Genomic DNA, 26,905 nt, shown 5'->3' with positions numbered 1-26,905 from the left:
TCACCTCTCCCAGTCTAAATTAATTGAATTTCTAACGACGTCATTGGCAGGCATTTTTAACAAAAAAGCGACCCAAAAACACCCCAAAATTAATCGGAAGTAACCGAAAATCTACAGGAAGTGAGCATCCCCACGCACACTTTAGAACTTGCATTTTTTAAATCGTATTACCAACTATAATTAGGCACCTGCAAATCAAGTTATCATAGCAGAGCGTGTTTGCAAGAAGATAATATGCAAATATGTCGTGCCAAATAACTAGAAATCCCCACTCGGAGCCAGCAAAGTAAAGCAGCGTTATTTTAGGTGGCAATTTGCTGGAAATCCCCCACCTAGCGGCTATAACTCCGCCCTGCACTTCAACCACACACAGAAGCCATTAAAGACTTCTTTGCGAGCAGTCGACGCGTCCGGATAGAGCGAGCAACCCCGCAAACAAAAACAAAAGAAAAAAACGACCCTATGGCCCTCCACAGGACCCCCGGGAACCAAATGGATTTAAACCGGGAATCCAAAGAAGGGAAGCCGTCGACGGACGAGCGGCTCGATAGCGGCGTCGACTCCCTCAAAGAGGAGGACTACCGGGCGGTAGCAGAAGAGATATGTCGCCTGCAGCTCGAATGCGAGCCGAAGCCGCAAAAAGTCTTCAATTGTGGGGACGCCGAGACCCAAGAATGGAAAATGCAAATCACCGAGGACGGGGACACGTAAGTTGAACCGCGGGTGGTCCAAAAATATGGCCTATTTTGTGCATTCCACTAATTTTAGCAAAATTAGCTTGTCGTCCAACGGGCCCTTCTTCAAAGTAATTCGACCTTTCTTATCGGGAATCTTTTTCTAGCTAAATTTATTATTAACCCTTTATCGGGAACATTATTATATTCGTTTAATCCCCCCCATCTATTTAAGGGTTAATAATAAAATACTATTTTCGATGCTATATGAATTTTAAAGTCATTTTTTTCAGTGCTACTGACGATGATAGGCTTCGAATCACGTGGCATTTAAAAACAAATAAAAATCCTTAAAGGAGATTCTCGCGAAAATTAAAATAAAACTGCTTAAATTAGATTATCACTGGAAGCCGTCCAATCCATGTATATATATTCCAATACTATCAAAAGTAGTGCAAAATGAAAGTCACATTTTGACAAGAATATTTTGAGGTCAATAATAATAATTACTGTTGCGCTTTGCAGCATAGGCTTATTAAAAACAAACCAAAACAAACTTTTATATTGACCACACATAACAGCATAATACCACTTTCAACACCCAAACTATGGAAACACATCAACAACCTTACTAACCCCAGATGGGATTTAATGTTTTCATAAAATAACTCATTTTTGGTGATAGGCTTACTATGCAATCAAAACAGTTTGTCTATTACACTAAATGAGATTTAATTATTACTTTTTAAATATTACTTTAAATACTTGTTTTCATGAAATTGATTGGACGTCTATCGCTGTCAGTGGCACTGAAAATGAGTTTTACAGCCAGTCTATTAGTGGACATCAAGTTGAAATGAACAAAAACAGAAAAGGACTCTGATAATAGGGCCTAATAAAATTAGGTTTTTTAAAATGTAATTTTAAGTGTTTAACTGTTGAAAACAACAGCCATCCGATTCATTTGGAACGGGAGGGTCGGAAGTCATCATTTGAGGTGGTTAAAATGCATGTCATCATTCATCATGAAATGGCTTTTTCGGGATCAAAGCGATGCAAGCCGGCGCCACACTGGACGCCTTTTGCTTTGTAATCACTGGTTTTCAGCTGTGGCTTGACACAGTGGGATTGGACCTAAACAAAAAAGCTATTATCAGCAGGAGTCAACTATGGCCGCGGGTCAAACTGGGAAAGTCCCAGGCGCCCTGCCAAACAACCCCAACTGAGCACGCTCCGGCCAGAAAGAGGAGCGATCAAAAGTACCTGAAATCACCGGTGTGGGTGCGGAAGCATGCTTCTTCCGAGGAAAGAGAAGGAAAAGCACGCGTCGTTCCACCCGCAGGACATTTTGCGTTCCCCTTTAAATATTCCAAACAATCCAAATATAAATGACTAAATCAGGCATTTAGTCACCAGAGACAATTTACTTGCCCTCAGACCAAAAAACAAAACAAAAATATCCTTACTTTTTTCCTTTTTTTATTATTATTGTGGCATATTTGTCCTGGGGAGGGCCGGTGAGGCGATTGGTTAGCGCGTCAGCCTCGCAGCTCTGGGGTCCTGGGTTCAAGTCCAGGTCGGTCTACCTGTGTAGAGTTTGCATGTTCTCCCCGGGCTTGCGTGGGTTTTGTCCGGGTACTCCGGTTTCCTCCCACATTCCAAAAACATGCATGTTAGGCTGATTGGACACTAAATGTCAGTAGGAAGTGCCTATGCAATTTCACCATATTTGCCACTCCCAGTACCGAGGCTATTTACCCTGTTCTGCCCTGTTTCTAGGCTACTCCACTTGGCTATCATCCACGAGGCCAAGGACTACATCAGAACCATGATCCAGCTTTCTAAGAACACAGACTTCCTGGACGTCCAAAATGACCAGCGACAGGTACAAGTTTTGAAATGTTTAAAAAAAAAAAAAAGTATGAAACGGTGATCCAAAGCTAACCAGCAGACGTGTCCCATTTTAGACGCCGCTTCATTTAGCAGTCATAACAAACCAGTCAGACGTGTGCCAGCGCCTCCTGGCCGACGGCTGCGATCCCACACTGGTGGACGACGGCGGGAACATGCCCGTCCATATCGCCTGTCGCCACGGCAACCTGCCGTGCTTCAGCGTCCTCACGCAGTTTTGTCGTCACGAGCATCTTCAGACAATGATGGCCGCATGCAATTACCAAGGTAAGCCTTTTTTCAAGTGGAATTTGGTTGTTGTTTGTATGTTGGAGCATTTTAGGTAAGGGGGTTGGGGGCAGTGATGAAAATAGAGGGTGCAAATAAAAGCCGTCCACAAAGTACTTTACGATATGACTACACCGGGCCCTCGGGTTACGACAACCTTACGTTTTTTTCACGTTACGAGGTAGAATAGGAAGTTTTTTGTCCCCTTTTTACAGCATTTTTCCCACCTTACAGCATCAAGAATTTCTCTCGTTTGGCCCAAAAGTTCCAAAATTCAAACATGGCGGTTGGTATGCGTCATGGTCTCAGTAAAATGTTGGTCTGTCATTGGTCAACGTCACGTAAATGCTGCTCTGCTATTGGTTGGCTTCACTCAGATGACCGAAGATTGGCCGAGTTGCTGCCGTTCTGTGTTTATCGCTTGCTCATTTGAGAATCTGGTGTGCTTCATTCAAAGTTTAATTCTAAACCTATAACATTAATTTATATTGCCCATCATACGACAGTTTCGCCTTACGATGCCAACTTCAGAACGGAATAATGTCGTAACCAGCCAAACTATATATTTGGCAAAAAATGTTTTTATATCGTCATTATTGCCTTAAATAGACCAGCTTTGGCAATGCTCGGCCATAGGATTGCGTCCAATTGACGTTTTGCAAAAGTGAACACCGTTGTTTTGAGGTTTTTTTGGCGTCTGCTGCTGCTTACTGTAGTCATGTTTGTGCTTTCGGTTGCAAATGAGGCATTGAAAACCCTAACAAATTTGCCATTTTTCCTTGTAGATGCTACCTTTTTTTACTTCAGTGTTTTGTCCATACTATTTTTTTAATCTACCACATATCTGTTGAAAGATTGAAAATCCGAGCAAAGTTGCCAGGAAAACATATCACCCATCAAACAACTGTGTGTGCTCAAAGGTTTTATTCACCTCGAACACTGGCAAAAAGGCGTGAAATGTTTGCGCAAACACGAAGAATGCCGCACTGTCCTTGCATTCCAGCTAAAACCAGCTTGTAAACCGAAAGGCAATTACTGTATTTTCTCGCATATAAGCCACATTTGTAAAAAAAAAAAAAAAAAACAGAGATGACTGAATGAGGGGTACGGGTTATATGCGCACAAGACTTACAGCTTCACTATACTCTTTTTCATCAGTAGATGTCGGCAAATTAACATTTACTATTTGTAGGTTATTTTCTGTTTTGCGGTAAGAAAACAATCATTACTGGATGAATTACTAGCTTATAATGTTGACCCAAATAATGTGCTTCTGATTCATACAATATCTCAGAAATACCACGTGCGATGTTTTTTATTAAGATTTTCCCTTCAAAGTAACACATTTGTACTCTATTAAACCATGAATATGGAGGTGAAAATTGTGAATCCGGGGACGGCTTATACGCGAGAAATTGTAAAATTCAACAATTTTAAGGGTGCAGCTTATATGCAAGAATACAGTACTCGTTTGCTCAACATTTTCTAGAGGAGCTGCAGGCGGTTCAGTATTACGTAATGGTGGATCTGCCCTCTGCTTGATTTGTGGTCTGATGTTAAGAAGCGTGTCCAATGTCTTAAACAGGACAGAATTGCCTCCACTTGGCCTCGATTCACGGTTTCCTCTCTATGGTGGAGTCTCTGGTGGATCTGGGAGCTGACATTAACGCAAAGGTACACGGCAGACGCGTTAGAAACATTCACTTGGCTGGCCGACTTCAGTTGGTTGACATTTGCCCAACTTAGGAGCAGCGTAACGGGCGCGGCGGGCTGCACCTGGCGGTGGACCAGCAGAACCTGCCCTTGGTCAAGTTGTTGCTGAAAAAAGGAGCCGACCCCAACATCCTGACGTTTGGAGGCCACACCCCCTTCCACCTAACCTACGGTCGCAACGACGACGACATCAAAGGGGAACTGTTTTCGTTGACCCGTCCCGACTTGAGGGAGCTGCCCGACAGCGAATCGGATGACAGCGAGGAGGAAGAAGACTCCGAGTCGGACGATGAGGTGCGTGCCGTTTTGGGAAAATCCGCTCGATGCGTTAACCACTCACTGATGTTAGAGGTTCATTCATCTGTGAGTTGAAAGGACTTTGTCGCTGGTAGGTCATCCAATCCAGGGGTGTCCAAACTATTCCACAAAGCGGGTGCAGGTTTTTTGTTCCAAATCAGCCATCACAAATGGTTTAACCAATGAGGTTTCTTCTGAAACCAGCAGTACCTAACTACAATCAACTGATTAGACTTTTAAGACACCAGATTGGTGAAAATGTTATCTTTTTTCTATCCTGCACCCAATGGAGGATGAGTTTGGACTGCGAGGATATAATCAAAGTTGGAGAGTGGTAGCGAATGAAGTAGATTCAGATTTATTTTGGATTCTTTGGCTGTCAATGGCAGCCATTGAGTTAATAAATATCTAAAGCATTGGCGTAATACATAAGTACAGAAAGTAAAAATAGTATTGATTAAAAAAAAACTGGGCAAAATTTTATGGGCGAATGCAGCTAAAAATGAGAAAATCCTAAAATGTATAAGTTGCACAGAATGTACAGTGAAGGGGGAAAAATATAATATTTTTAAGGGCAATTTTTTCAATGGATCACAAACCAAGAACAAACATTATACTTTAAATTACTTATAATATTACTGTAATAATAAAGTAATTCAATTTTCATTCATTTTTACTAATATATATTTTTAAATGTGTATATTTAATTAAACATGATTTAGTTGTAAGGACATCTTATTCCTCTTTATTTTAAAATATTATTTTAATTGTCTTTTTTTATCTATTTTGTCTTCTATTTAAAAAAAAAATCAGGGGGTGCTTTAATTTTCAAACTGATTCTTTAAAAAATATATTATTTTCATGTACTTATGTATTCCCCATTTTTGTTTGAATTGTCTTTTAAATGGGTTAATCTGTTTTTCAGGTGCCTTATGATGACATCCGGTTGAATGGCCATTAGTAGAAAGAAATGTGTGAGCGTGAGGATGAAGTTTAACGAAAAAGCCTCGGGATGTCTACCATTGTTGTGGCGGAAAGGCGGACAGATGCACGCGGCGGTGGTCTTGTGACACGACCAGTGGACAGCAAAGAGATGCAGAAAAGATGATGAGGCAGCTGTGGTAAGGACATTTTTTAACAGACCGGCAGTGGCCCGCTTGCCTGACAATCATTTACAAGCAGCTCTCTTGTATCATATTGTAAATGCTGTGTATACAAAGATGTATTTTCTATGGAAGCTGTGACTGTGTACAGTAAGACAGGTTGTAAATGTTAGACAGCGACACTCCATTTAAATTAAAACACTCATATTTAAACAGCAAAAACGCAGTCTGTGGTCTAAGCGAGGCTTTCAATGGCAGCCAACAGGTTTTCACGCTTCGCTATTACATAAGTCACCGCGTGTCATGCAAGAAAGGCTGAGCCGGAATGAGGAACTTGCCACATTTGGACACAAAAGCTTGGGGGAATTTTGTTTGCAGAATGAAGCTTGGTTAACCAGGAAGCTTTGGGGGTGTGCGTGAGCCAACAGGAAATTCCCAAGAATACTCAGCTGTTGGTCGCATTCCATCCTCTCGTGCTCCAAAGAAGGGAATCTCAGCCTAACAGGATGTTTCAGTTGAGATAAAGGGGCGGGGTGGGAGTTTCAAGAGTTTCGTTTGATCGGAGGGGGGTTTGGAGATTATGGACGAGTTAGCAATGCGCTCTTCTTGGTCGCCTGTTTGGCTCCTTAATTTCAATTTCACTCCTTGTGTATTGTCGTAAATTATTGACGTACGGAATCAAAGCAGCCTCAATGTCATTCTTTTCTTCTTATCCACAGATGCCTGTTGTCATATGTACATAAATCCTACACAAAGTTATGTTTCATCAGTTCTTGGCAGGGCAGTGAAGAAGTCATGAATAGGCTTACCTGTTCAAGGAATCCTAGTAAGGCACAGCCATTTCTGCGGGACTTCATAGGTACTCCTGTCTTCTGTGTCGTCATAGGGGATATGCCACGTCCCCCCTGAAGTCTGCACAATGGTGTCGAAGCTGGGAATACTCTGAATACACAAAGGGAATGTACATAAGTGCTGTATTTCCCGCACTATAAACCGCACCTTCATATTTTAACATTAGATGCTCCAGATTATAATACGCAGTAGTAGTGGTGGTAGTGGTGGTAGTAGTAGTAGTAGTAGTAGGCGATTGTGTTATATATCGGCCAGATGGAGCTGTGCTAAAGGGAATTTCATACAATGATCAAGCAATATTGGTCCATATAAAAGGTGCATCCGATTCTAAGTCACACACCCAGCTTTTGAGAAAATTAAATTCTTTTTGTGGGGAAAATACAGTACCTCCATTAGAGAAGTCTGCGATCCAATCACGTTGTTTTTGGAAAGTCAGAATCAGGTGAATCAGAATTCACCAGGAAGGACGGCAGTGAAGCGTGATCACTCCATGCCAGACTTCCCAGTTCTAAGTAGATTAAACATGTATCAGAGGTATAAGGATTAGGAATGTCGTCAATCTGATCACGTGAATAGTGATTGGCCTGAAAATATCATTTTTAAGGGTTTGCAATCAGGATGTTTGATTTTTTTTTCCAAGTGCTACAAAGCAACCAAATCAGATGTTCAAGAAAATCGTCAAAATTGAGAAAAAATGTTACGAGGCAACATAGTAATGATGTAAAAGAAACGACAACAAAAAAAGAATGATCTGTGATGAATGAAGACATTTCCAAGGTGTCGGCATGGGAAGATCCTTGCACTCGGGTGCAAAAATATGGGATTGGGACAACTCTAAATTCTCTTCCGCTTTCTCACCTGAAACCGGACCCTCCTGCCGACGGCCACGTGTCCGTGCACGAGCAGCTGATGGCCCCTTTGCCATTTGAAGAAGAGTCGCCTCGTGGCTTCGTCCGGCAAGCACGCCTTGTGGTCCCTCATCAGGTCCTGACTCACGAAACGACAGTGATTCCCCGAATGCAATGTGGCGTATAGCAAGAAGGGGTCGTCTTCGGATCTGATGGCATAGAGTAAAAAAAAAAAACATTGAAGGGGGGAAGAAAAAAACTAAACAAAAAACAGCAAAGCGCTTGTCAATTCATCTTACATATTTTCCGTAAAAAAGCAATGAGCTTTTTCCTGGATGTGCTTCATATTGTGTCTGCTCCAAAATCTGGAGGGCCGCAACATGTGTTTCCTGCCCAGCACTAGGATCGTAAGACCCTGTAGCTTTAGCTCCGAGACCACCGCCAGCAACTACAAAACACAACCACACACACTAGTATCAACTCGTTGTCTTCATTGTCGGATTGGACATCTAATGGGAATTCGTTCATTGGTGGGAGGGCGCTTTTTCAGAGGAAGAACAAATTTTATTTTTAACCTCGTTGGCTGTTTTTGACAGCGGTAGACATCCCATCCAATTCAAGTGGGAAGGACGGCAAGCAAGTGAATGAACAGCCAAAAAATGAAATTTATTCTTCTTCTAGCTAAGATGCACCTTCCCCAATTAGTTTCTCACTAGCAGACCTTAAATCAATTGGAACATTTGTTCATTCGCTGCCATCCCTCTCGCTTCAAATGGATTAGACATATGGTGCTGTCTATGGCAAGCAACGAGGTAAAAAAAGAAATGCGTTCTTAGGCTGAAAAATATGCAATTCGTTTATCTCTGGGAGACGAGTGTGAACATTTATGGACAACGAATGCTTTCTTCACTTATCTTCATATCAAAAATCACGTAACTAGTGGGCGGGGCAAGGTAGTGTTTAAAAAGGTATTGTTTCTTATAAAACGCTACTTCCGCGCATTGTCATGTTGTCATAGCTGTCATGGCGCAATGACCTGTGGGGAAAAAAAGCCCCTAGTATGAAGGAATCTCTGAAAATGGTAAAAACTGCTTTGTTTGACTCAAATGTCCGAAGGTGCGCATCAGTCTTTGCGTGTTCTTACCATCTCGGATTGCTTGCTCCTGTCTTTGGTGATATTTGCCACATTGAGGCCGTCTACCACGACGTCAAAGGGTGGCTTGGTCCTCACAAATTCCTTGAATTCTTCAAGTTCCTGAGGAGGACGTACAACAAGAAAACATAAATACTACTTTGTACTATACAGAAAACTATAAGACAATTGACATGCCAAGTATACTGTCAATGATTGGCTACGTAGCGTAATTGCATTGTATCCCTGGATTGGCTGTCACTCACTGAATTACACAAAATGATACTGAAAAAAAAGCTATATACAGTCATACCTCTACTTAAGGATGCCTCAAGGTTACAAAATGTTTTACAGTGGTACCTCAACCTACGATCAGCTTTACCTACGACATGCTCTAGGTACGATGAAAATTTTGATAGAATAATTTGCCCGAGATACGATTAAAATTTTGAGATGCGACCAAGCCAGGTGGCCATGACATGAGAGGCTGTTTATCATTGTAGCGCACTGTCTTTTTTTGCCGCATTTCTTTCGTGTATAACAGATATCTACACGATTTATTCAGACGAGTTTCGACCAGGAAACACAACGCGCATGCGCGGGCAAAAAGAGGGCTTTATGGGTAAGTATACTCGTGCACACAACACCGATAGGCAATGGCACCCTTTCTCAGAATAAAACTTCATTAACCACAATCAATACGTGGGTAGGCTGTTATTCCTTCCTTAGCCTCTTAGCTCCCGCGATCGCTCATTCAAGACTACTTCTCGTTGGCAAGTGGTCGTGCGTTATCCTATTGTGAGGACATTTGTGTGCATCATTTTCGGAAGATCTCATCGGCAAGAAGCTTGATAACAATCCTGATTATTTGATGATGATTGATTGTGTTGACCAGACATGGAAAACAGATTGGACAGGTCCCCTTGAGGACTGGATTTGGTGACCCTTGCTCTACCGCAAGGGAACACTGTGTGATTTCGCTTTTAGATTGCAACAGTGTGGAAATAGACTTCTGTGAATTCCCCTGGACGTCAAGCTGGGCAATCACGATGCTGTGTCAAAAAGGGAAAGCCGAAAATGAGGCTTTCAAACCCCCCGTCGACATTAAATGGTAACTCGACACGTGCTAAAATGAATCTTCCAGCTTGGAGCTTGTCTAGCTAGGCTGCAAACTTATCTTGTTGCTCGTGTGTAAATATATCAACTAAAAGGGGAAGTCGTCAGGACAGGAGCGAGGAGGAGACGGACTGTCTCAACCTAGTAATTATCTGGGGACTTTCCACGGCTGATATGTGAAACCAGCTCATTGTGATGCCGCGGTGGGTAATATGACACACGTGTTTGTGGGCTCAATGCTGAATAACGAGTGCAATATAAATATTTGAAATTGTGCTTTCCATTTTTTATGTGCTCAAGACATACCCGGAGAATAGTTAACATTAAGTAGGATTTTCAAAAGTATAGTAAAGAACGGAAGTATCGATATTGATATGTTGTACCCGGACACGATATTACGACACGAGTTTTGCACAACCACAAATCACCAGAAATGTCGTTGGCATGCTATAAATCTGATTTGGCACTACTCGCGATCGTCATGGAGGATATTTTTGGAGTTTACTTGTTAATTCATTAATTTAAAAATGATAATTTTGGTTTTGATAGCCACAGGATTGGAAATGAAAAAGTTAACTAGTAAAATAAGTTTTGTTAGTTATATAGTTGTATAGCTATATAGTGATTTATAGATTATCAAATTTGATATTGGGTATTTTTTTCTATATTTTAGTATTTTTGCTTCACTTTATAACAGCGGATACAAAAACAATTTGCGATTATGTTGCAAATTTTCAGATCTAATTCACATGCAAAAAAGGCATTTTTTGTTCAAGAACTACAGCCATTTTATTATAGTACTCAACCTCTCTGGGATCTAAGTTATTTGGAACGGACAATATAAGATTTTCCTCTTTTGTGTTTTTTGGCCTGTCAACTGATGCCGAATGAAGATGTCAGGGATGTGTCAAACTGGCGGTTCGGGGTCCAAATGGGGCCCACTGCATCATTTAATGTTACCCGCAGAAACTTAATCAAATTGATATTAAATCTGTGGTCTAAAAATGACAGGATATTTATATTTTTTCACCTGCCTTTGACAAAATAATTTAAATTTAAAATAAATAGCTTTTGTTTATGTAACTGAATCAAAAAGTGAAAGAAATCATGTTTAGCCCTTTTTGGGAATAAAACTGACCTCTGGTGTGGTCTTGTTGAAAACATCCCGTCCCTGAATGATGTCAGTCATGACTTTGCTTCTCAGCTGTTGGTACTCTTCATCACTCAGTTGAATGGATTCCAACTCAGTTCCACAACTCTTACACAGTCCCCTGAACACACCAATTTAAATTGAGTCACTTTTGGAAGCTCCTCAAAATAGCACAAGAAAATACATACAAATATCAAACCGTTTTAGGCAAAGAAAAAAAAAGCAGTCTAACTAATTACTTTGGCGAGGCGCTGCTCCAAGTTCCTCTCCACTTCTGTCTTGGAGTACTGAAAACAAGGAAAAAATGATTACATTTGATTTATTTCAAGTGAAAAGTAGATATCAAGTAAGATGTACATGTAAATATGCCAGGTTTAGTCAAAGCCTAGACTCATTTGTGTTGCACGGATACGTCCAATTCATTTGACAGGGAATAAACATTCGTTCCATTGCTGCCACCCTCCCCCTTCAAATGGATTGGACGTGTACAAATGATAAACTAATTGGTGGGAGCCAGGAGAAGAGCAATTCTTTTGTTTTTTAACTCTTTGACTCCAGTTTCCCCCCCACATCCCCAAAAATTGCATGCCAGGCTGATTGAACACTCTAAATCACATGTGTCAAAGTGGCAGTCCGGGGGCCAAATCTGGCCCACCGCATCATTTTGTGTGGCCCGGGAAAGTAAATCATGAGCGCCGACTTTCTGTTTTAGGATCAAATTAAAATGAAGAGTATAGATGTATATTAAATTTCCTGATTTTTCCCCCTTTTAAATCAATAATTGTATTTTTTTAATCATTTTTTTCTGTGTTTTTAGTTCAAAAATCATTTTGTAAAATCTAAAAACATATTTAAAAAAAAAAAGCTAATATAAACATTGTTTTAGATCTATAAAAAACTGAATATTCATGGCTTTTAATGTAGTTCTTTTAATCCGTGTATTTAAAAAAAATCTAAATATTATATCTAAAATGGTCCGGCCCACATGAAATCAAGTTGACGTTAAAATGGCCCGCAAACCAACCCAAGTCTGACTAAATTGTCCTCAAGTATGAGCATAAATGGCTGTTTGTCTTATTGTCCCCCGCGATTGGCTGGCCACCAATTCAGGGTGTCCCCCGCCAGCACCCACGCGACCCTTGTGAGGGTAAGCGGTTCGGAAAATGAATAATTATGATTATCTAATTGAAGGAGCTTTGATTAAGTTTTTAAGAGTCTATAGCACCAATGAGATAATAATCATTTGTATTCTAAATCCTCAATTTTTTAATGGCGTCTCATACCATTCAAACCAGGTTTTGATGGTGTTAGCCAGATTCAGTTGTGGGTAAACCTGGTTGTTCCTCATATACAGCAAAATTCCCAGCAGCCTCTCTTGCTGCCAGCTCTCCGACGGACTCCCTCCCTCAAAAAGAGAAATCCAAGTCTCTTGTTGGTGACTCCGACCCTTCGCCAATAATTCATCATAAAGCTCCCAAGCTTTGATTGGCTGACCATTTCGGTTGGCTGCGGCAATCACGTGGCCATAATTGCCAGGCGACGGGGTGGCGACCTGTCGAGATAACAAAACCAGATGACGAAACAGTCGCTGTCACAGTCACCGAAGCTTCAAATGGGCCGAAAACTTGCAATTTGCCTTTAAACAAACCAAAACTTGATCACCTTTTTTATCTCATTCAGAAAGGCGACAGCTTCGGGCCATCTTGATGTGCGGCTAAAAGACTTAATTAAAAGACTATAAGCTCCAGGATCCAAAGAGGGGAAACTTTCCCGCATGATACTGTAGACATCAAATACTTCTGGGTCATGATTGCCGTTCACACATATTGCCAGATACTGCAGTAGAAGCTGATAGGACACCGTTCCTTTTTCAATGGCAACAAATGACAGCAAGGACCTGGGGGCAAAGCAGAACACCATGTTTGTCATTTGTCACTTATCCAAGTTTGTCATGAAAATCTAATATAATTTGTTTCAGATTTCCTGTCATTATTTGGCGAATGAAAAATTGAATGAATCTTTTTTTCAAACTTGAGTCTTGAAAAAGGGTGTCGTCTTATATTCGGGCCAATATAATACCTGATGTAATTAGGATAACTGCAGTTTTTGGCCAAAGATCTCTGTTCATTGGGATTTTGTCCAACCTAGTGGTTAGGGTAACAAAACGAAGCAGCAGAAGAAAAATGTCACCTTGAATGAGTTTTACTTGTAAAAAAAAAATGTGTATCAGTCTTAAATATTGGCTTATAAAATTTATTTTAACAGAACACACAAAACAAAACAAGCACAACATCTGCATCATCTGTGGAAAATCCCATACCTAATTTTAAGACCCAGTCCTCCCAGTTTGAATAAATTGGACGCACATTGTTATCACTGGCAGGCAATGAGTTAAGACACTCATTTGTTTTCAAGAAAGTCGCAATAATATCATGTTTCTGTATCTATCTACAGCACTGAAATAGTCTCATAGCCTGTGAGAACGCCGGATTGTCCATGTCAGTGCAAAAATAATATAAAACTAATAATAAGAACATAATAAACATGGTTTACTTTGACATTTCGAGGTTTGTATCGCCATTCCGTCAGCTAATCATTGACGTGAGAATTTCAAATCGTTTCGGGAGGTACCCAAAAATACCAAACCCCTGCTTCTTACTTGGCAATATCTAACTCCTTTCCAGACTTCAACAGCATACCCATCATGCCAATGTCAAATCGTTCCGGACTTCCTACGGACTCCTTCAGTTTTTTCCACTCCTCGACAGATAAAGGCTGCTCAGGCGCTTGCAGAATTCCTGTCAAACAAATTTGCCTTTAGATAAGGTTAAAATCTATTCTACATTCATGAGGTCAGATGTAAAACAAAATATTTATGTGACCACTTATTCATGTTGATTACTACAATTTATTGATTATTTTTGTGGACTTCATTGTGAAGCTTTTGTTTCTTGATAGTTAAATCTGTCCAACCTTTCAGCCCGGCTGTCCTCCTTGCAGGTTCCTCATGATGATTCTCCTCAGAGATTAAACCTGCCTTTTTCTTCATGAACTCTGCTGTCCTCTTCGCTGTCCCAGCAGCAAACACAGATTTGAGGATGGGAGGATTTTGCTTGGGTCTAAAGTTCTGACCTCCTCCATTTGGAATACTGTCCCACCATTCGTCTGTCCTATGTCTCGTGGTGCTATTTCCCCATCTTCTCGACACGTCGGTCTTGCTGCTGTTGTTTTTACTTAGCTGAGGGCTGGAGCTCCATTCCCTGAAGCGCTGACTGTGTTTGGTGAAAGGCAAAGCAAGGAACGCTAAAGATCCTTGAGTATAAAAAAGTGATCCAGACCTTAAGCACTGATTCAGATTCATGATGGTCATAATTTAATACCAATCTTCAAATTCTAACTTTTACATTCAGTCATAATCCTAACACCGCATAACTCAATAAACCGAAGAATTAATGCCAAATTTTATAGGACAGAAAACAAAATAAATATGTAAGACTTATACGTAAACAACACTGGTCCTATGAAAATATATTTTCAACTTTAGGTGGACAGCGGGTCGCATTTAATACGTCATCAACCTTCGACACAAGCGCTACGCTAACCGGATAAAGAAAGTTGCTAGCTTCAAAATGACTTCAAAAGAAGAAATCCTCTGCTCCTCTTTCCCCGCCGATTCTTTAAAATATGTTGTATTTTGAAAAATGTACCAAATTTAACAGGAAACACCCTAAGAGGGAATTAAACTCCACACCGGAATCATTTTCGACTTGTGAGTTGTTTAAGAGCGATATGGATACAAATTTATGATCATTCCTAAAGTAAACATGGCGAAAGAAAATCGGAATGAATGGTCCGATATTCTAAAAAGAAGATTAGCGCACTCTAACACAGGTAAGTGATTATGCTAGTACACATTTCAAGTTTCCTTTTACCAAAATGTTTTATTGTCCAGATGACAGAAGCGAGGAGGAAAAAAAAGCTGAGGAAATGATGCTGTTTAGCAAATATTATTCAGACTGGAAAGGCGGAAGTGATAAAATCATGTCCTACAAGAAGATCCCTCGTTTTTACTTCAGGGTATGATTTCCTCACGTTCACATTTGTTGTCTATTTTTACCCTTTTTAATTCACATACTTACATAAAGTTTGAATATTACGTTTTATTTCGATGCATGCAGCTATTACTGATGATACCTAGACAGGCACTGAATGAGCAGAATTTCTTTTTTTTATGAATAAATAATAAAAGAGTGTCGTTACTCGACAGCTACCAGCAAATGAAGAAATTTTGCTGAACAAACTAAGAGAAGAATCTAGAGTGATGTTCCTTCAGAGAAAGAGCCGAGAGCTGTTGGATCATGAGGAACTTCAGGTGGCAAACATTCACACTGCTTTTAAAAGAATTCCAACATATATCCGTATATCAACCGTATATCAAAATTTGTCTCGTATCTCAAGATAAATATTTGCCCGAAATTTTACTCTTATCTCGAATTGCTTGTATGTCGGGCCACTCGTATGTCGAGGTACCACTGTATTTCATGATTCAAATTGTGAAATAGTCATTTTGTTGCTTATTTTTCTCTAACATCAATTTGTTTGATTTCGAGGGCATCATTTTTTGGCAACGTAAAGTTTGTGAGTACATTTTTTTTGCATAATATTAGGAGATTTAAGGAATAGTTAGAGAAAAGTCATAAAATTATGCAATTAAAAACATGAAATTATACTTCTTTTTGCATCACTCAAACCGGAAGATGTTCAGGGTCCGCAGACATCAACTTTTGGTGACATTAGGTCAGTGTGAAAAATTAGATTTTGGAGGTTTATGTGATTCCTGCTGATAAAACGTTGATGAGAATAACTATTGTTAATATATGCGACATAGTTTTAATTTAAATCATTTTCAGATGGTGGTGTCCCTTGACATTTTTTCAATGCAAAAAGTGTGCCGCAGCTCAAAAAAGGTTGAGAAACACTGGTCTAATGATTTTTTTAAAGTAATGTGCTGTAGCGGTCACCGACGTTTACCTGTTTTGTTCCTCGAGTCATCATGCTGTCTTTCTGTAGAATCTCTGGTTCCTGCTTGAGAAGCACCAGGTGCCTCCAGTCAATTTGGAGGAGGCCATGATCAGCTACGAAGCCTACTTACAGGTGGGCGAATTGGCTGGGCCCAAGTGCAGGTAAGTTGGAGGAAGAAGCAGTTTACCAGTAGCTAACCCATGAAGCAAAAAAAAAAGTGTATAAATCCATTATTCCAGTCGTTACACAGATTCACACACACACAAATTTTAATTTTTGTTCATGTGGAGAACCTTGCTATCATTGAACAAACATTTTAGTCTGGCTCTTTGCGGTGTGCCAGTGAAGCATCCACTTCACTGGTGGCGATTCTGGGTGAAGAGTTCAAATTTGAATACGATATATTCAAATGGAATGCAGTCAGGCATATTTATGACAATTTATTGAGTAGGTTGCAAAAGCAAGTCAAAAATGACAAACTAAAGTATCTTGAAAAAATGAAATTTTAGGCACTTTTAACACAATTTTTTTTGCAAACCTCATAAAATGGCATCATGTGTAATAATGTAGCCAAACCTTTGATGCTCTAGTGCACCTTTAAGAGTCTCTGATGTTTTTTTTTCCACCATTCCATCTGGATTTCGACAGTTGTAATATGAATGAATGTTTATCTGGGGATACTGTATTGTTTACCTGTAAATTTATACATAAGATGGGCTAATTTAATAGAAATGAATCATTTCTTTTTCTTTTTTTTCCATCAGCAAATTCTTCACAGCCAGAGTTTATGCTAAGCTTTTCCACACCGACCCTCACGGCAGGATCTCGATCATGCAGTTCTTCAATTACGTCATGCGGAAAGGTCAGGACTTGTATCGATATTTTCTCATCAATGTTTTCTCAAATGCACTCTTTCTTACAGACACCATTGTTGATTAGTACAAAACCAAATGATGGTTTTTTTACGACGAAATCGCGATGTCAGTATACATATACGTAGATACTATATACATACACATGTTCAGATACATGTTAACATTTTGTAATGATCAGTATTTGGGCCATTTGTGTTTTTAGTGCAGTCGTTGAGATTTTACATTTTATTAAAACGACAGCTATTTTATGTACTTAAAATAAACCTGTTCCATTCTGTGTCCAGTGTGGTTGGATCAGACTCGGATTGGCCTGAGTCTCTATGATGTGGTTGGACAAGGCTACCTCAGAGAGTCCGTAAGTATTTCCGGTTCCCTTCCATGGAAGTAGTAGTACTAAGAGTATTAATAACAGGTAGAGTAGTGGCTGAGTTTGAATCTCGTACTATCAATGGTGCTGGGCGATATGGATAAAAGATCTATTACGATATGAGTAAATTTACATTGCAACCTCGATATGCCACAGCATGATACAGTATACCGTGGTACCTCAAGATACGAGCTTAATTCGTTCCGGGACTGAGCTCGTATGTCGATTTACTCGTAACTCAAATGAACGTTTCCCATAGAAATGAACTAAAAACAAATTAATTCGTTCCAACCCTTTAGAAAGGTTTAAAGTGTTTTGGCCATGTATAGTCATGGTAATCGTACAGCACTAATAGTAATGATAACAGGGAGGATGGGTTTGAGTTTGAATCTCTTTGATCAGCTCAAACACAATCCTAATAAGCATAAGCGATAGGCAGAATAAATGAGCGTATAATAATGTAAATCAAACATTCAATTCTTTATTGTCATTCTTAGGATCTGGAAAATTATATCTTGGAGTTGATACCGACGCTACCTCAGCTGGATGGACTGGAGAAGTCTTTTTACTCTTTTTATGTTTGCACTGCTGTCCGCAAGTTTTTCTTTTTTTTAGACCCACTTCGTACAGGTGCGATACATGTATGAGCTGAAATGTGTATTACCAGAAGCAAAATTAGAATCATTTGTATTGGAATTTGATTCAGTATGCTTGAGCAAATGCATTCAAAAACTGCATTTGTATCACATAATTGGACTTTGCATTTGTTTGTTGATTATGGAACTTGATTAAGTTGCTCTCAGCTGATCCTCACTGAAAGTGCAACTCTGTATATTTCCATATTCAGTTACGAGAATTTAAATTTCATTCTCATGAACCAACTTTAATTTAAAGTGACTGGTAGCTCAGAAACAGCAAAATAGAAGAAAAAAAGTATAACACCTGGAATTGACAGTAGAATCTTGTCCCTTCTTTTTTTACTTAAGTTATTTATGTTTTTCAGGAAAGATTAAAATCCAGGACATCTTGGCATGCAGTTTTCTGGATGATTTGTTAGAGGTACATTCTCTTTTTTCTCCCTTTTTAAGTTGTTGTTAACACAAGAGTTTTCAAACTAAAATCTGACCCATGACATAATTTTGTGTGTCCTCTGAAAATAAATCATGTGCTTGGACTTCATGTTTTTCCCAAAAATATAATCTATCGAAAATTTCAGTAGTCCTTGATGAAATAATAAGAATACAAAATGACAAAGTTTCAAATTTTATAATTTTAAGATAAATAAGATGATCTTTATCACTTCCCTCTTTGTTTTTTAATTATAAAATGTAAACAAAAGATGAAAATGGAAGATGAATAATAAAGGGAATATTTGCACGTTTTTTATTTAATTGAAAAAAGGAAAATAAGCCATGAAGGCAATTTAAGTTTTCCCTTTTTTCAAAGGGGGTAATAAATAAAATTGCACGCTATTATATACTCTGTCTTTTGTTTTGACTATGAAGAGTAGACATCCAGGTAATTGCAAATACTTTTTCTTAGAATGATAATATTGTTTTTTATTCCTGGTTATAACTGCTATATTCCTTTTGTTTTTTTCAGTTAAGAGATGAGGAGTTGTCTAAAGAAAGTCAGGAGTCCAATTGGTTCTCAGCACCTTCAGTGCTGAGGGTGTATGGTAAATTGATCTGCATGTTTATTATGTTTATTATGGCTACTATTGATGATATTTTGTATGGCGGAGTATTACGGCCACATTTGAGGATATTAGGTCGTGAGAAAGTCATAATATTAAGAGATTGAAAACATGACATTACAAAAATAATGTCATGTATTGTAATACAAATTTAATCTTGTAACAGATCAACAAAAAAGTCATGTCATTACAAGATTAATGTTTTTTTTGTACTTTAAGATACGTAATAAGTAGAGATGCAGTGCGGCTAGTTTACCTAAGTTACCTGACTATTAGTAAATAAAGAACATAAAGGCGCATAAAGTATTTTACTTTGACTGGGGACTGTGACAAAGTAATGTAATAGTACAAATCTTCATATTGATTATAATTTGATGTAAATGAGCCAAAAGTTGAAGGATTTAATTATTTCTAAAAGCGATTCTAAAATACATACCTAAAAAGGCTCTCAATATCGTTAATTTTAACAGTAGTGATGAAGCGTTGCGTAAAGTACGTCATATATAATTTTGTAACTTTAGCCATGCTGCAGTCATGCATATTATTTCAAGATATGTAATATAGCAATTAATATTACAACTTTTTTCTTACAGTATTACAAGATAAGAGTCGTAACATTGTGTCTTTATTCCCTTTTTGCGTGTGACCTTAATACTCAATCTTTATTTATTATTTATCTGTTCGTTTGTTTGTTGTTATTTGTGCACTTCCCTACTTATTTATGTTGTTGACTATTTATTACTTATTTATTAATTATTACTTATTCAGTGATTATTTATTAGTTATTGTTATGTATTGATTATTTATTTGTCTGTTTGTTGTCGTAATTGTGCACTTTGTGGTGAGGCTTTAAATCTCATTATACTTGTATAATGACAATAAAATCATTCAATTCAATTATTAATGCCAGTGGTGTTTGAATTTTGTATGGACATGTCTAAGCGCTGGTGTAATTTTTGTGGCAGGTCAGTATCTCAACCTGGATAAGGACCACAATGGTATGTTGAGCAAGGAGGAGCTGTCACGCTACGGCACAGCCACCCTCACTTCAGTCTTCCTTGAACGAGTGTATCAGGAGTGCCTCACTTACGATGGCGAAATGGTGAATCTTATTGTGTATTTTCTTTTTTTGCCAATTACACAGTCAAAATTCCATTGGGCATTTAAGTCATCTATACTCTTTATATATTGGATTCAAATTCTACTCAATTGTATATAAGCTCCATTACTTTTTTCTTAGCAAGCTTCATTCGATTGAATGAAGGTGAATTCCAGACAAATGTTGATTCCTAATGTATCAGTTGCTGTTTTGTTTTCTTCTTTTGCAGGATTACAAGACTTATTTAGACTTTGTCCTGGCATTGGAAAACAAAAAGGAGCCAGTAGCGCTGCATTACCTTTTCAAACTTTTAGACATGGACAATCAAGGATACCTCAATGTCTTCTCCCTCAATTATTTCTTCAGGGTAAAGAGCAAATCACTTTTTATGATTAGAAAATTTAGGTTTAAATTTGAGTTACTTTTAGATCACTTTGACGCCGCTACACGTCCAATAGACGTTGAGTGCCGTCAATGGCACTGAAACGTGAGCATTAAGATCCAGTCGTATTAGTTTAAATGATTTGAATTGTATCCTTTTTACCCATTTTATCGGACAATGAGTTCATTTTGGTTCACTTCCTTGTTAATTTTAGGGTACTTGTCACCTTCTGTTGATTTTTGGTCACTTTATGTACAATTTGGATCATTTCCTGTTTGTTTTATGGCTTTTATTTGTCATTTCCTGGAGATTTTGGCACATTTACAAGTTAATTCCTCTTTATATAGTCATTTTTTCCATTGGAAATGGGGATGTTTTTGGAGTAATTGTAAATTATTGGCAAAATGTGTATCCAAATGAATGCCTATTTTGTTTTTATGTGAATTGGCTATGAAATTTGAAAGTGTTGCCATTGAAAATGAATGGCCTTTTTCTACAACAACAAAAAATATTTTTGGGCCACAACTATTGGAAAACTTTTTTTGATACGTTTCATTTTCAGAATGGTGACAATCGCTCATATTTGGAGAGTTTTGTATTGTAAAATAGCCCCAGAATTAGCATTCCCATTTAAGCATGTATGCCACATCCTGAATATTTTTGTTTTCATTGCTAGGCTATCCAAGAACAGATGAAAGTGCATTGTCAGGTGCCCGTCTCCTTCCAGGATGTCAAGGTAAAACTCTCCCACGCGTAACATGTGCTTATGCCCAATAAGTTTCTTAGCATAGGGTCTGTCTAGGATGAAATCTTTGACATGGTGAGACCTAAAGACCCCTGTAAGATTACACTCCAGGACTTGGTAAACAGTTGCCAGGGCGACATAGTCACCAGCATCCTGATTGACCTCAATGGCTTCTGGACTTACGAGAACAGAGAAGCGCCTGTTGCCAACGACGGCGATGGCATCAACACATCCAGCATTGATGACTCCTGATCAAGATGATCAGTATGTTGCATGTTTGCACTCCTAGAAAATGCTTTGAATACTCTCGTTCTATGCATCACTGTTTAGATTACTCCGGCAAGGGGTCTTTACAAGCAACGCAAACTCCGGGAATCCAAAAAATTGTCACCTAATTTTTTTTAGAAGCAACCATTTCCGAAAAGTGCCAAATTTCCAATGTAAATGAAATTTACACTATGGCCATCTTACTTACGCATTTGATTCAACTGCAGTGTAAACCGGATGAATTTGGTAACACGAATGCATTGTGAATAATCCGAGCATAATAACATTTTGATTGAAATTGTCCTGTTTTTTTTTACATTTTATATCGATTTTGCGCAAATCACATTCACTCCTTATGAAAACATAACTGAAATGGAGTCAACGAAGGTTGGCAGCTCTGCTGTATGCCATTTTTTTGCTGTATAAAAAGTACTCATTTTTTAAACATTTGCGAATAAATATCCGCCCGTCCAAAGAAAAGCTCGAAATGCCTTTTTGTTGGCTGTAAAACTGAAAAGAAGGTAGCTGATTTGCGGATGGAATCATGTTTAAGGAATATCAACTTCAAACCAGCAGCAGTTGTGAGGTTACATTTTTAGAATCGGGACAACAGGATTGACCTCAATGAGTTTTTTTTTTTTAAATGAAAAAGCAAGGGTAGATATTGTTTTTCTATTCTTTTTAATTATTTAAAACAATGGTGAATCATTTGTTTCATTGTGCCCCGTGATTGGCTGCCAACCAATTCATGGTGTACCCCAATTTACTAACTGTAGTTAGCTGGGATAGGCTCCAGCACCCCTGCAACCCCATTGTGAATAAATGGCATGGAAAATGATTGTTTTTCAAAAAATGTTTAATCTAGTACTTTTTAAAAAATTAATACAGTATCAAGTAAATAATATTTTAATTTCATTTTAACAAGAAACAAAGACCAACGCGATTTAGGTATACACAAGAAAAATCAGAAGTGGATGCCTGGGTAGGAAAAAAAAAGGTAATCTCTACCTCCAGTTTACTAATCTGTGGATACAAATTAGTAACCTGTGTAGAGATTTTTCAATTTTACCCGGATTTTAGTATTATGTATCCAAAATTTACTAAACTGTGGTTATACATTAGTGCAGAGGATAGAGATGATTAAATTATATCCATAGATTAGTCATTTTTTCCAACAGTATACTAATCTGTGGGTATAGATTAGTGAAATTATGGGTACTGTTTAGTCATTTGTATCCAGTGTTGTAGTAATCTGAGCACATTAGTCAATTGTACTTATTTGTAATCATACAGTAAACTGGGAATAATTTAAATTTATTAATCTGTACCCACGGTTTACTAATATTTGGTTATATTTTACAGTCCAAAGTAATTTGTAGGAACAGATGACTTAACTGTACCCAGTTTACTAATATGTAACCATACATATATATCTTTTTCCTACTCAGGAGGGTCCCGGTTCAAGGCAATAACATATTTTTCCTGTACTACAATCATATTTTAACAAAATGCAGGAAAGAAAAAAACATTTTTAATGGTTATATGTATATTAACATTCAGCCTAGTTGAAAATAATTGGTTTGTGCTGTCAGGAGGGGAGGGGACAAGGTGCTTTGTTGCTTTCAGCAATGGTAAGAGTTGCTTCCGGCTCATGGTCGAAAGATACATTTACAAAGGAAGCTCGAGATGCTTCAGGCTGCTGGATCGTAGTGGGAACGGGATTATTCTTCTCGCTCCTCCACTGCTCAGCCAGACGGTTCTCTTCCTCTTCCTCCTCCTCCTGCTGTGGGAGGATAGTATTATAAACTGCGCTTAGGACAATAATGATATCTGATCTGATTTGTGTATTAAATTCACCTACCTCTTTCTTAATCCGGTAGTATTCGTCGATGGCATATTGGTATTTAGGCGAGGTAATGCCGAAAAGAGAGGCCAGTTTCTCTCCCATGTAGTCACACACTGAAAGGCACATTTTTCATTCATTTCATTTTTGGGGCACCAAATGTTAATTTAGGGAACATGACATGTTTCCTTAAACTTCAGTGTTCTAACTGCGAATTTGACAAATCTGGTCAATGTAAACATTATATAAATAATTAGCACCTGACTGCAATCAACTTGCAAAAAGTGTCCTTTTGCTTGGTTTGAATGAAAACCCTCACCTATTGAGGTTTGAGACCCCTGATTTAAACTACAAAGACTAGATGTGAATGCTCATGTTTCAGTGGCATTGAGGGTGCTAGACTTTTGACTGCAAGTGAGAATGTCCAAATACAGTGGTACCTCGACCTACGATCAGCTCTACCTACGACATGCTCGAGGTACGATGAAAATTTCGATCGAATAATTCGCCCTAGATACGATCAAAATTTTGAGATGCGACCAAGCCAGGTGGCCATGACATGATAGGCTGTTCATCATTGTAGCGCACTGTCTCTTTTTGCCGCATCTCTTTCGTGTATAACGGATATCTACGAGCACTGAACGATTTATTCAGACTTGTTTCTCCTACGCATCGACCACGAAACGCACAACGCGCATGCGCGGCCAAAAAGAGGGCTTTCTGGGTAATGAAGTATACTCGTGCACACAACACCGATAGGCAATGGCACCCTTTCTCAGAATAAAACTTCATTACCCACAATCAATACGTGGGTAGGCTGTTATTTCTTCCTTAGCCTGTTAGCTCCCACGATCGCTCATTCAAGACTACTTCTCGTTGGCAAGTGGTCGTGCGCTATCCTATTGTGAGGACATTTGTGTGCATCATTTTCGGAATATTTTGAAGGGAATACAACAGCAAACAGCCCATTGATAGTGAACGTGAGGGTGGAGGCGTGGCAAACAGCTAACCCGCCCAGAACGAAGGTAAAAAAAAAAATAGAAGTTCAGTTTTGTGTAAAGTTACATTAAACGTATGTTTGAGTGTCTGTATATATTAATCCAAGCTAATTTAAATTTGTTTGTTCGTTTACGAGTGCGTTGTTGCCGTGGATAAAGTCCCCCCCCCCCGTGTATGTCGCGGTCTCTACACTCCGCGAAATGTGTCTAATTTTACTTCTATTAAACACATTTTATTACTATTAAACTACTAGTTATGTGTTACTTTGTTAATAGATGGCGAATTAGAAGAAATAAAACATTTTTTCCAATCCAATATCCTGTTTTTGGTGTTGGAACGAATGAATTTGTTTTTAGTTCATTTCAATGGGAAACGTCCGCTCGAGTTACGAAAAGCTCGACATACGATCTCAGTCCCGGAACGGATTAAGATCGTATGTCGAGGTACCACTGTATAAAGAAAGTCTAGTTCTGCCAACAGCAGCTAATGAGTAAAACGTATTACCTGATACAGTTGAGGTGGCCATTCTCCACATATGGAACCAAAAGTAAGGTCCCCAAGTCAGTTGAGACTAGAACACAAATGGAAGGGGGAAAAAATCTTAGAACCACATGCACCAGGCTCATCACTAAATTGTGATATTAAGAAATGGTCATTTCTCTTTTCGCTTACAGAATCCACAGTAACTGTCTTTTTCTCCACAATATCCTCTTCCTCTTCATCAGTACTGAACTCCTCCATTGTTTCCCCACTAGCAAAGTAGATGGTCCTGCGGGGAAGCTTGGCCTTTGTCTTCCGATCCTCCGGGGTTTCCATCTCCACTCTCTCCATGGCTGCCCCCTCTCCTACACTCTGAAAAGGCATATACAGTAAATTTTTGAATTGTACTCTTTAGGATATACAACTATGTATATATTCATATTTAATTTTGTGTTTTCTGTGACCAGTCACTTTTATGTAGCAAATGAGTAGCAAAATAGAAAATACGTATTGTCAAGACTTTGCTAACCTGAGGAATATATTTTTAAAAATAATTTCCACCTTCAATTGTTGGTTTCATCAGTGAATGCAGAAATCAGGCATTTCATCATTTTCAGCAATTCAGAATGGGATGGAAAAAGAATTAATTTATTTAAGTCATTATTATTTTTAAGGACTACAAAGAAACTAATTCATTAAGATATAGTACAATAATATTGTCAAAAGAAAAAAATGTCCTACACAACATCAAAATATTGGATGTAGGAGTATGTTACGCTAGCTGTTGCAAGTGGCTAACGGTAATATAGCATATTCCAAGAATTATATGTTTGGTTATATGTCTGAAGTAGGAAATATTTTACATCTGGTTGTTTATATTCTCATTAATGCATTTCCTAGGTACCAGATCGATACCCTGTATCGGGAGATCGTCCAAAAATTCAAAACTCGGTGTAAAAAAAACAGTACTTTTAAACTATCAATAACCCAAAAATACTCAATATCATTTTTCATACTACATCAAAAAATTAATTTAGGAAATGTAATGCTTTTATTAACTCTTTCAGTGTTTCTCCATTGGTCATTATTTTCCACAAAATCGTCAAATTGCACAAAAATTAACAGGAAATTACCCCAAAGTCCCAAAATGTACCAAAATTTACACATCAATTATTTTTTTTAACAAACTCTTAAGTTTCTCCATTGGTGGTTATTATTTTTGTCAAAATAATCCTCATTAAACACCCCACACCCCCACAATTTAACAGGAAGTGACCCGTAGGAACCCTAAAATTAACAAAATAAACGCATTACCTGCCAATCTAATTTTAAACCTGGAGGCCTCGATTGCTCATCTTTCCGTGCCATTGACGGCGTTTGATGTCCACACTCAAACATTTAAACTGTTTCAATCAAATAATGCACAATCACTTTAGCTGGGCAACAAAGACAAAACAAACTAAAGTGGAAAAAAAAACCCTGACTGTACTTAGGGGAAATCGTCTCAAATTGGAATTTAAACGAACAATAAACATTATTCGTGTGACTTCAAACGGTTCAACAAGAGCAACACGGTAGAAATGCTACGCTCACGTAACCACAACATAAAACGTGGTTTGACGTGAACTCACCTTATCAACTTCCATAGTTCTTCCCAAAGAAACATTCACATTAGTTAGATATAGTGGCAAGTCAGCCATTTCCCGAAGCACACTTGGGGATGTTGTTAATGCGTTCTAAAGAACCCAGACACAAATCCTAAATAGAAACCCAAGTCAGGCCATGACCCAGTACGTTAATGTGGCTGCCATATTTGTTGTGGCACAACTATCCAGATCAGGTTGCAACCATGCCTTTTCAAATCGTTTCTATGAACTAATGTGCTGAGAAAAGAAACGAGTGATCATTACTATTTCATATATAAATATAATCGTCTCTATTCTCACACAACATCCTCACCGAGCCGCCACCTTTTACACATCCAATATGGCCGGCACTATTTACGTACAGTTACGATAAGATGACTAAATATTTTATGTCACTCGTTAAAAACTTCCTGTCACGCCC

General features: G+C 38.5%; 4 protein-coding genes across 9 annotated transcripts; 2 read left to right on the top strand and 2 right to left on the bottom strand.

The window, feature by feature from the left end:
* Positions 1–110: 110 nt before the first annotated feature.
* nfkbiab (nuclear factor of kappa light polypeptide gene enhancer in B-cells inhibitor, alpha b) lies at positions 111–6,187 on the top strand. The gene is made up of 6 exons (XM_077621598.1): positions 111–707; positions 2,454–2,559; positions 2,642–2,852; positions 4,438–4,526; positions 4,599–4,859; positions 5,788–6,187. Exons 1-6 carry the CDS (start codon positions 463–465, stop codon positions 5,821–5,823), a joined length of 948 nt encoding a protein of 315 aa, XP_077477724.1. The 5' UTR covers positions 111–462; the 3' UTR covers positions 5,824–6,187.
* On the bottom strand, positions 5,205–14,773 carry prorp (protein only RNase P catalytic subunit). Of its 4 annotated transcripts, XR_013305304.1 has the most exons (12): positions 14,037–14,772; positions 13,723–13,861; positions 12,726–12,960; positions 12,347–12,615; positions 11,303–11,350; positions 11,052–11,184; positions 8,810–8,920; positions 7,965–8,113; positions 7,676–7,874; positions 6,775–6,907; positions 6,640–6,688; positions 5,205–6,463 (listed from the first exon to the last, which is right to left on the bottom strand). XR_013305304.1 is itself a non-coding variant. In XM_077621595.1 (11 exons), the coding sequence occupies exons 1-10, from the start codon at positions 14,431–14,433 to the stop codon at positions 6,779–6,781; spliced, it is 1,809 nt and encodes a 602-aa protein (XP_077477721.1). In that variant the 5' UTR covers positions 14,434–14,773; the 3' UTR covers positions 5,205–6,463; positions 6,775–6,778. The 4 variants fall into 4 exon arrangements, 3 of the variants coding, with proteins under 3 accessions (XP_077477721.1, XP_077477720.1, XP_077477719.1); XM_077621595.1 differs by lacking the exon at positions 6,640–6,688 and having other exon boundaries at positions 14,037–14,773; XM_077621594.1 differs by having other exon boundaries at positions 5,205–6,688; positions 14,037–14,771.
* ppp2r3c (protein phosphatase 2, regulatory subunit B'', gamma) lies at positions 14,059–25,375 on the top strand. Of its 2 annotated transcripts, XM_077621597.1 has the most exons (14): positions 14,081–14,954; positions 15,016–15,140; positions 15,331–15,435; positions 16,134–16,246; positions 16,850–16,947; positions 17,245–17,315; positions 17,825–17,957; positions 18,331–18,386; positions 18,930–19,005; positions 19,989–20,125; positions 20,352–20,489; positions 21,181–21,240; positions 21,307–21,513; positions 25,114–25,375. In XM_077621597.1, the coding sequence occupies exons 1-13, from the start codon at positions 14,867–14,869 to the stop codon at positions 21,499–21,501; spliced, it is 1,395 nt and encodes a 464-aa protein (XP_077477723.1). In that variant the 5' UTR covers positions 14,081–14,866; the 3' UTR covers positions 21,502–21,513; positions 25,114–25,375. The 2 variants fall into 2 exon arrangements, with proteins under 2 accessions (XP_077477722.1, XP_077477723.1); XM_077621596.1 differs by lacking the exon at positions 25,114–25,375 and having other exon boundaries at positions 14,059–14,954; positions 21,307–22,354.
* Positions 22,355–26,784, bottom strand: fam177a1 (family with sequence similarity 177 member A1). 2 transcript variants are annotated; one of them, XM_077621601.1, is made up of 5 exons: positions 26,470–26,784; positions 25,031–25,210; positions 24,863–24,929; positions 23,378–23,475; positions 22,355–23,296 (listed from the first exon to the last, which is right to left on the bottom strand). In XM_077621601.1, the coding sequence occupies exons 1-5, from the start codon at positions 26,536–26,538 to the stop codon at positions 23,105–23,107; spliced, it is 606 nt and encodes a 201-aa protein (XP_077477727.1). In that variant the 5' UTR covers positions 26,539–26,784; the 3' UTR covers positions 22,355–23,104. The 2 variants fall into 2 exon arrangements, with proteins under 2 accessions (XP_077477727.1, XP_077477725.1); XM_077621599.1 differs by having other exon boundaries at positions 22,355–23,299; positions 26,470–26,777.
* Positions 26,785–26,905: the final 121 nt, after the last annotated feature.

Source organism: Stigmatopora argus, chromosome 15, assembly GCF_051989625.1.
Source record: "Stigmatopora argus isolate UIUO_Sarg chromosome 15, RoL_Sarg_1.0, whole genome shotgun sequence".
NCBI classification, from domain to species: domain Eukaryota; kingdom Metazoa; phylum Chordata; class Actinopteri; order Syngnathiformes; family Syngnathidae; genus Stigmatopora; species Stigmatopora argus.
This window is presented reverse-complemented; position numbering and strand designations above follow the sequence as displayed.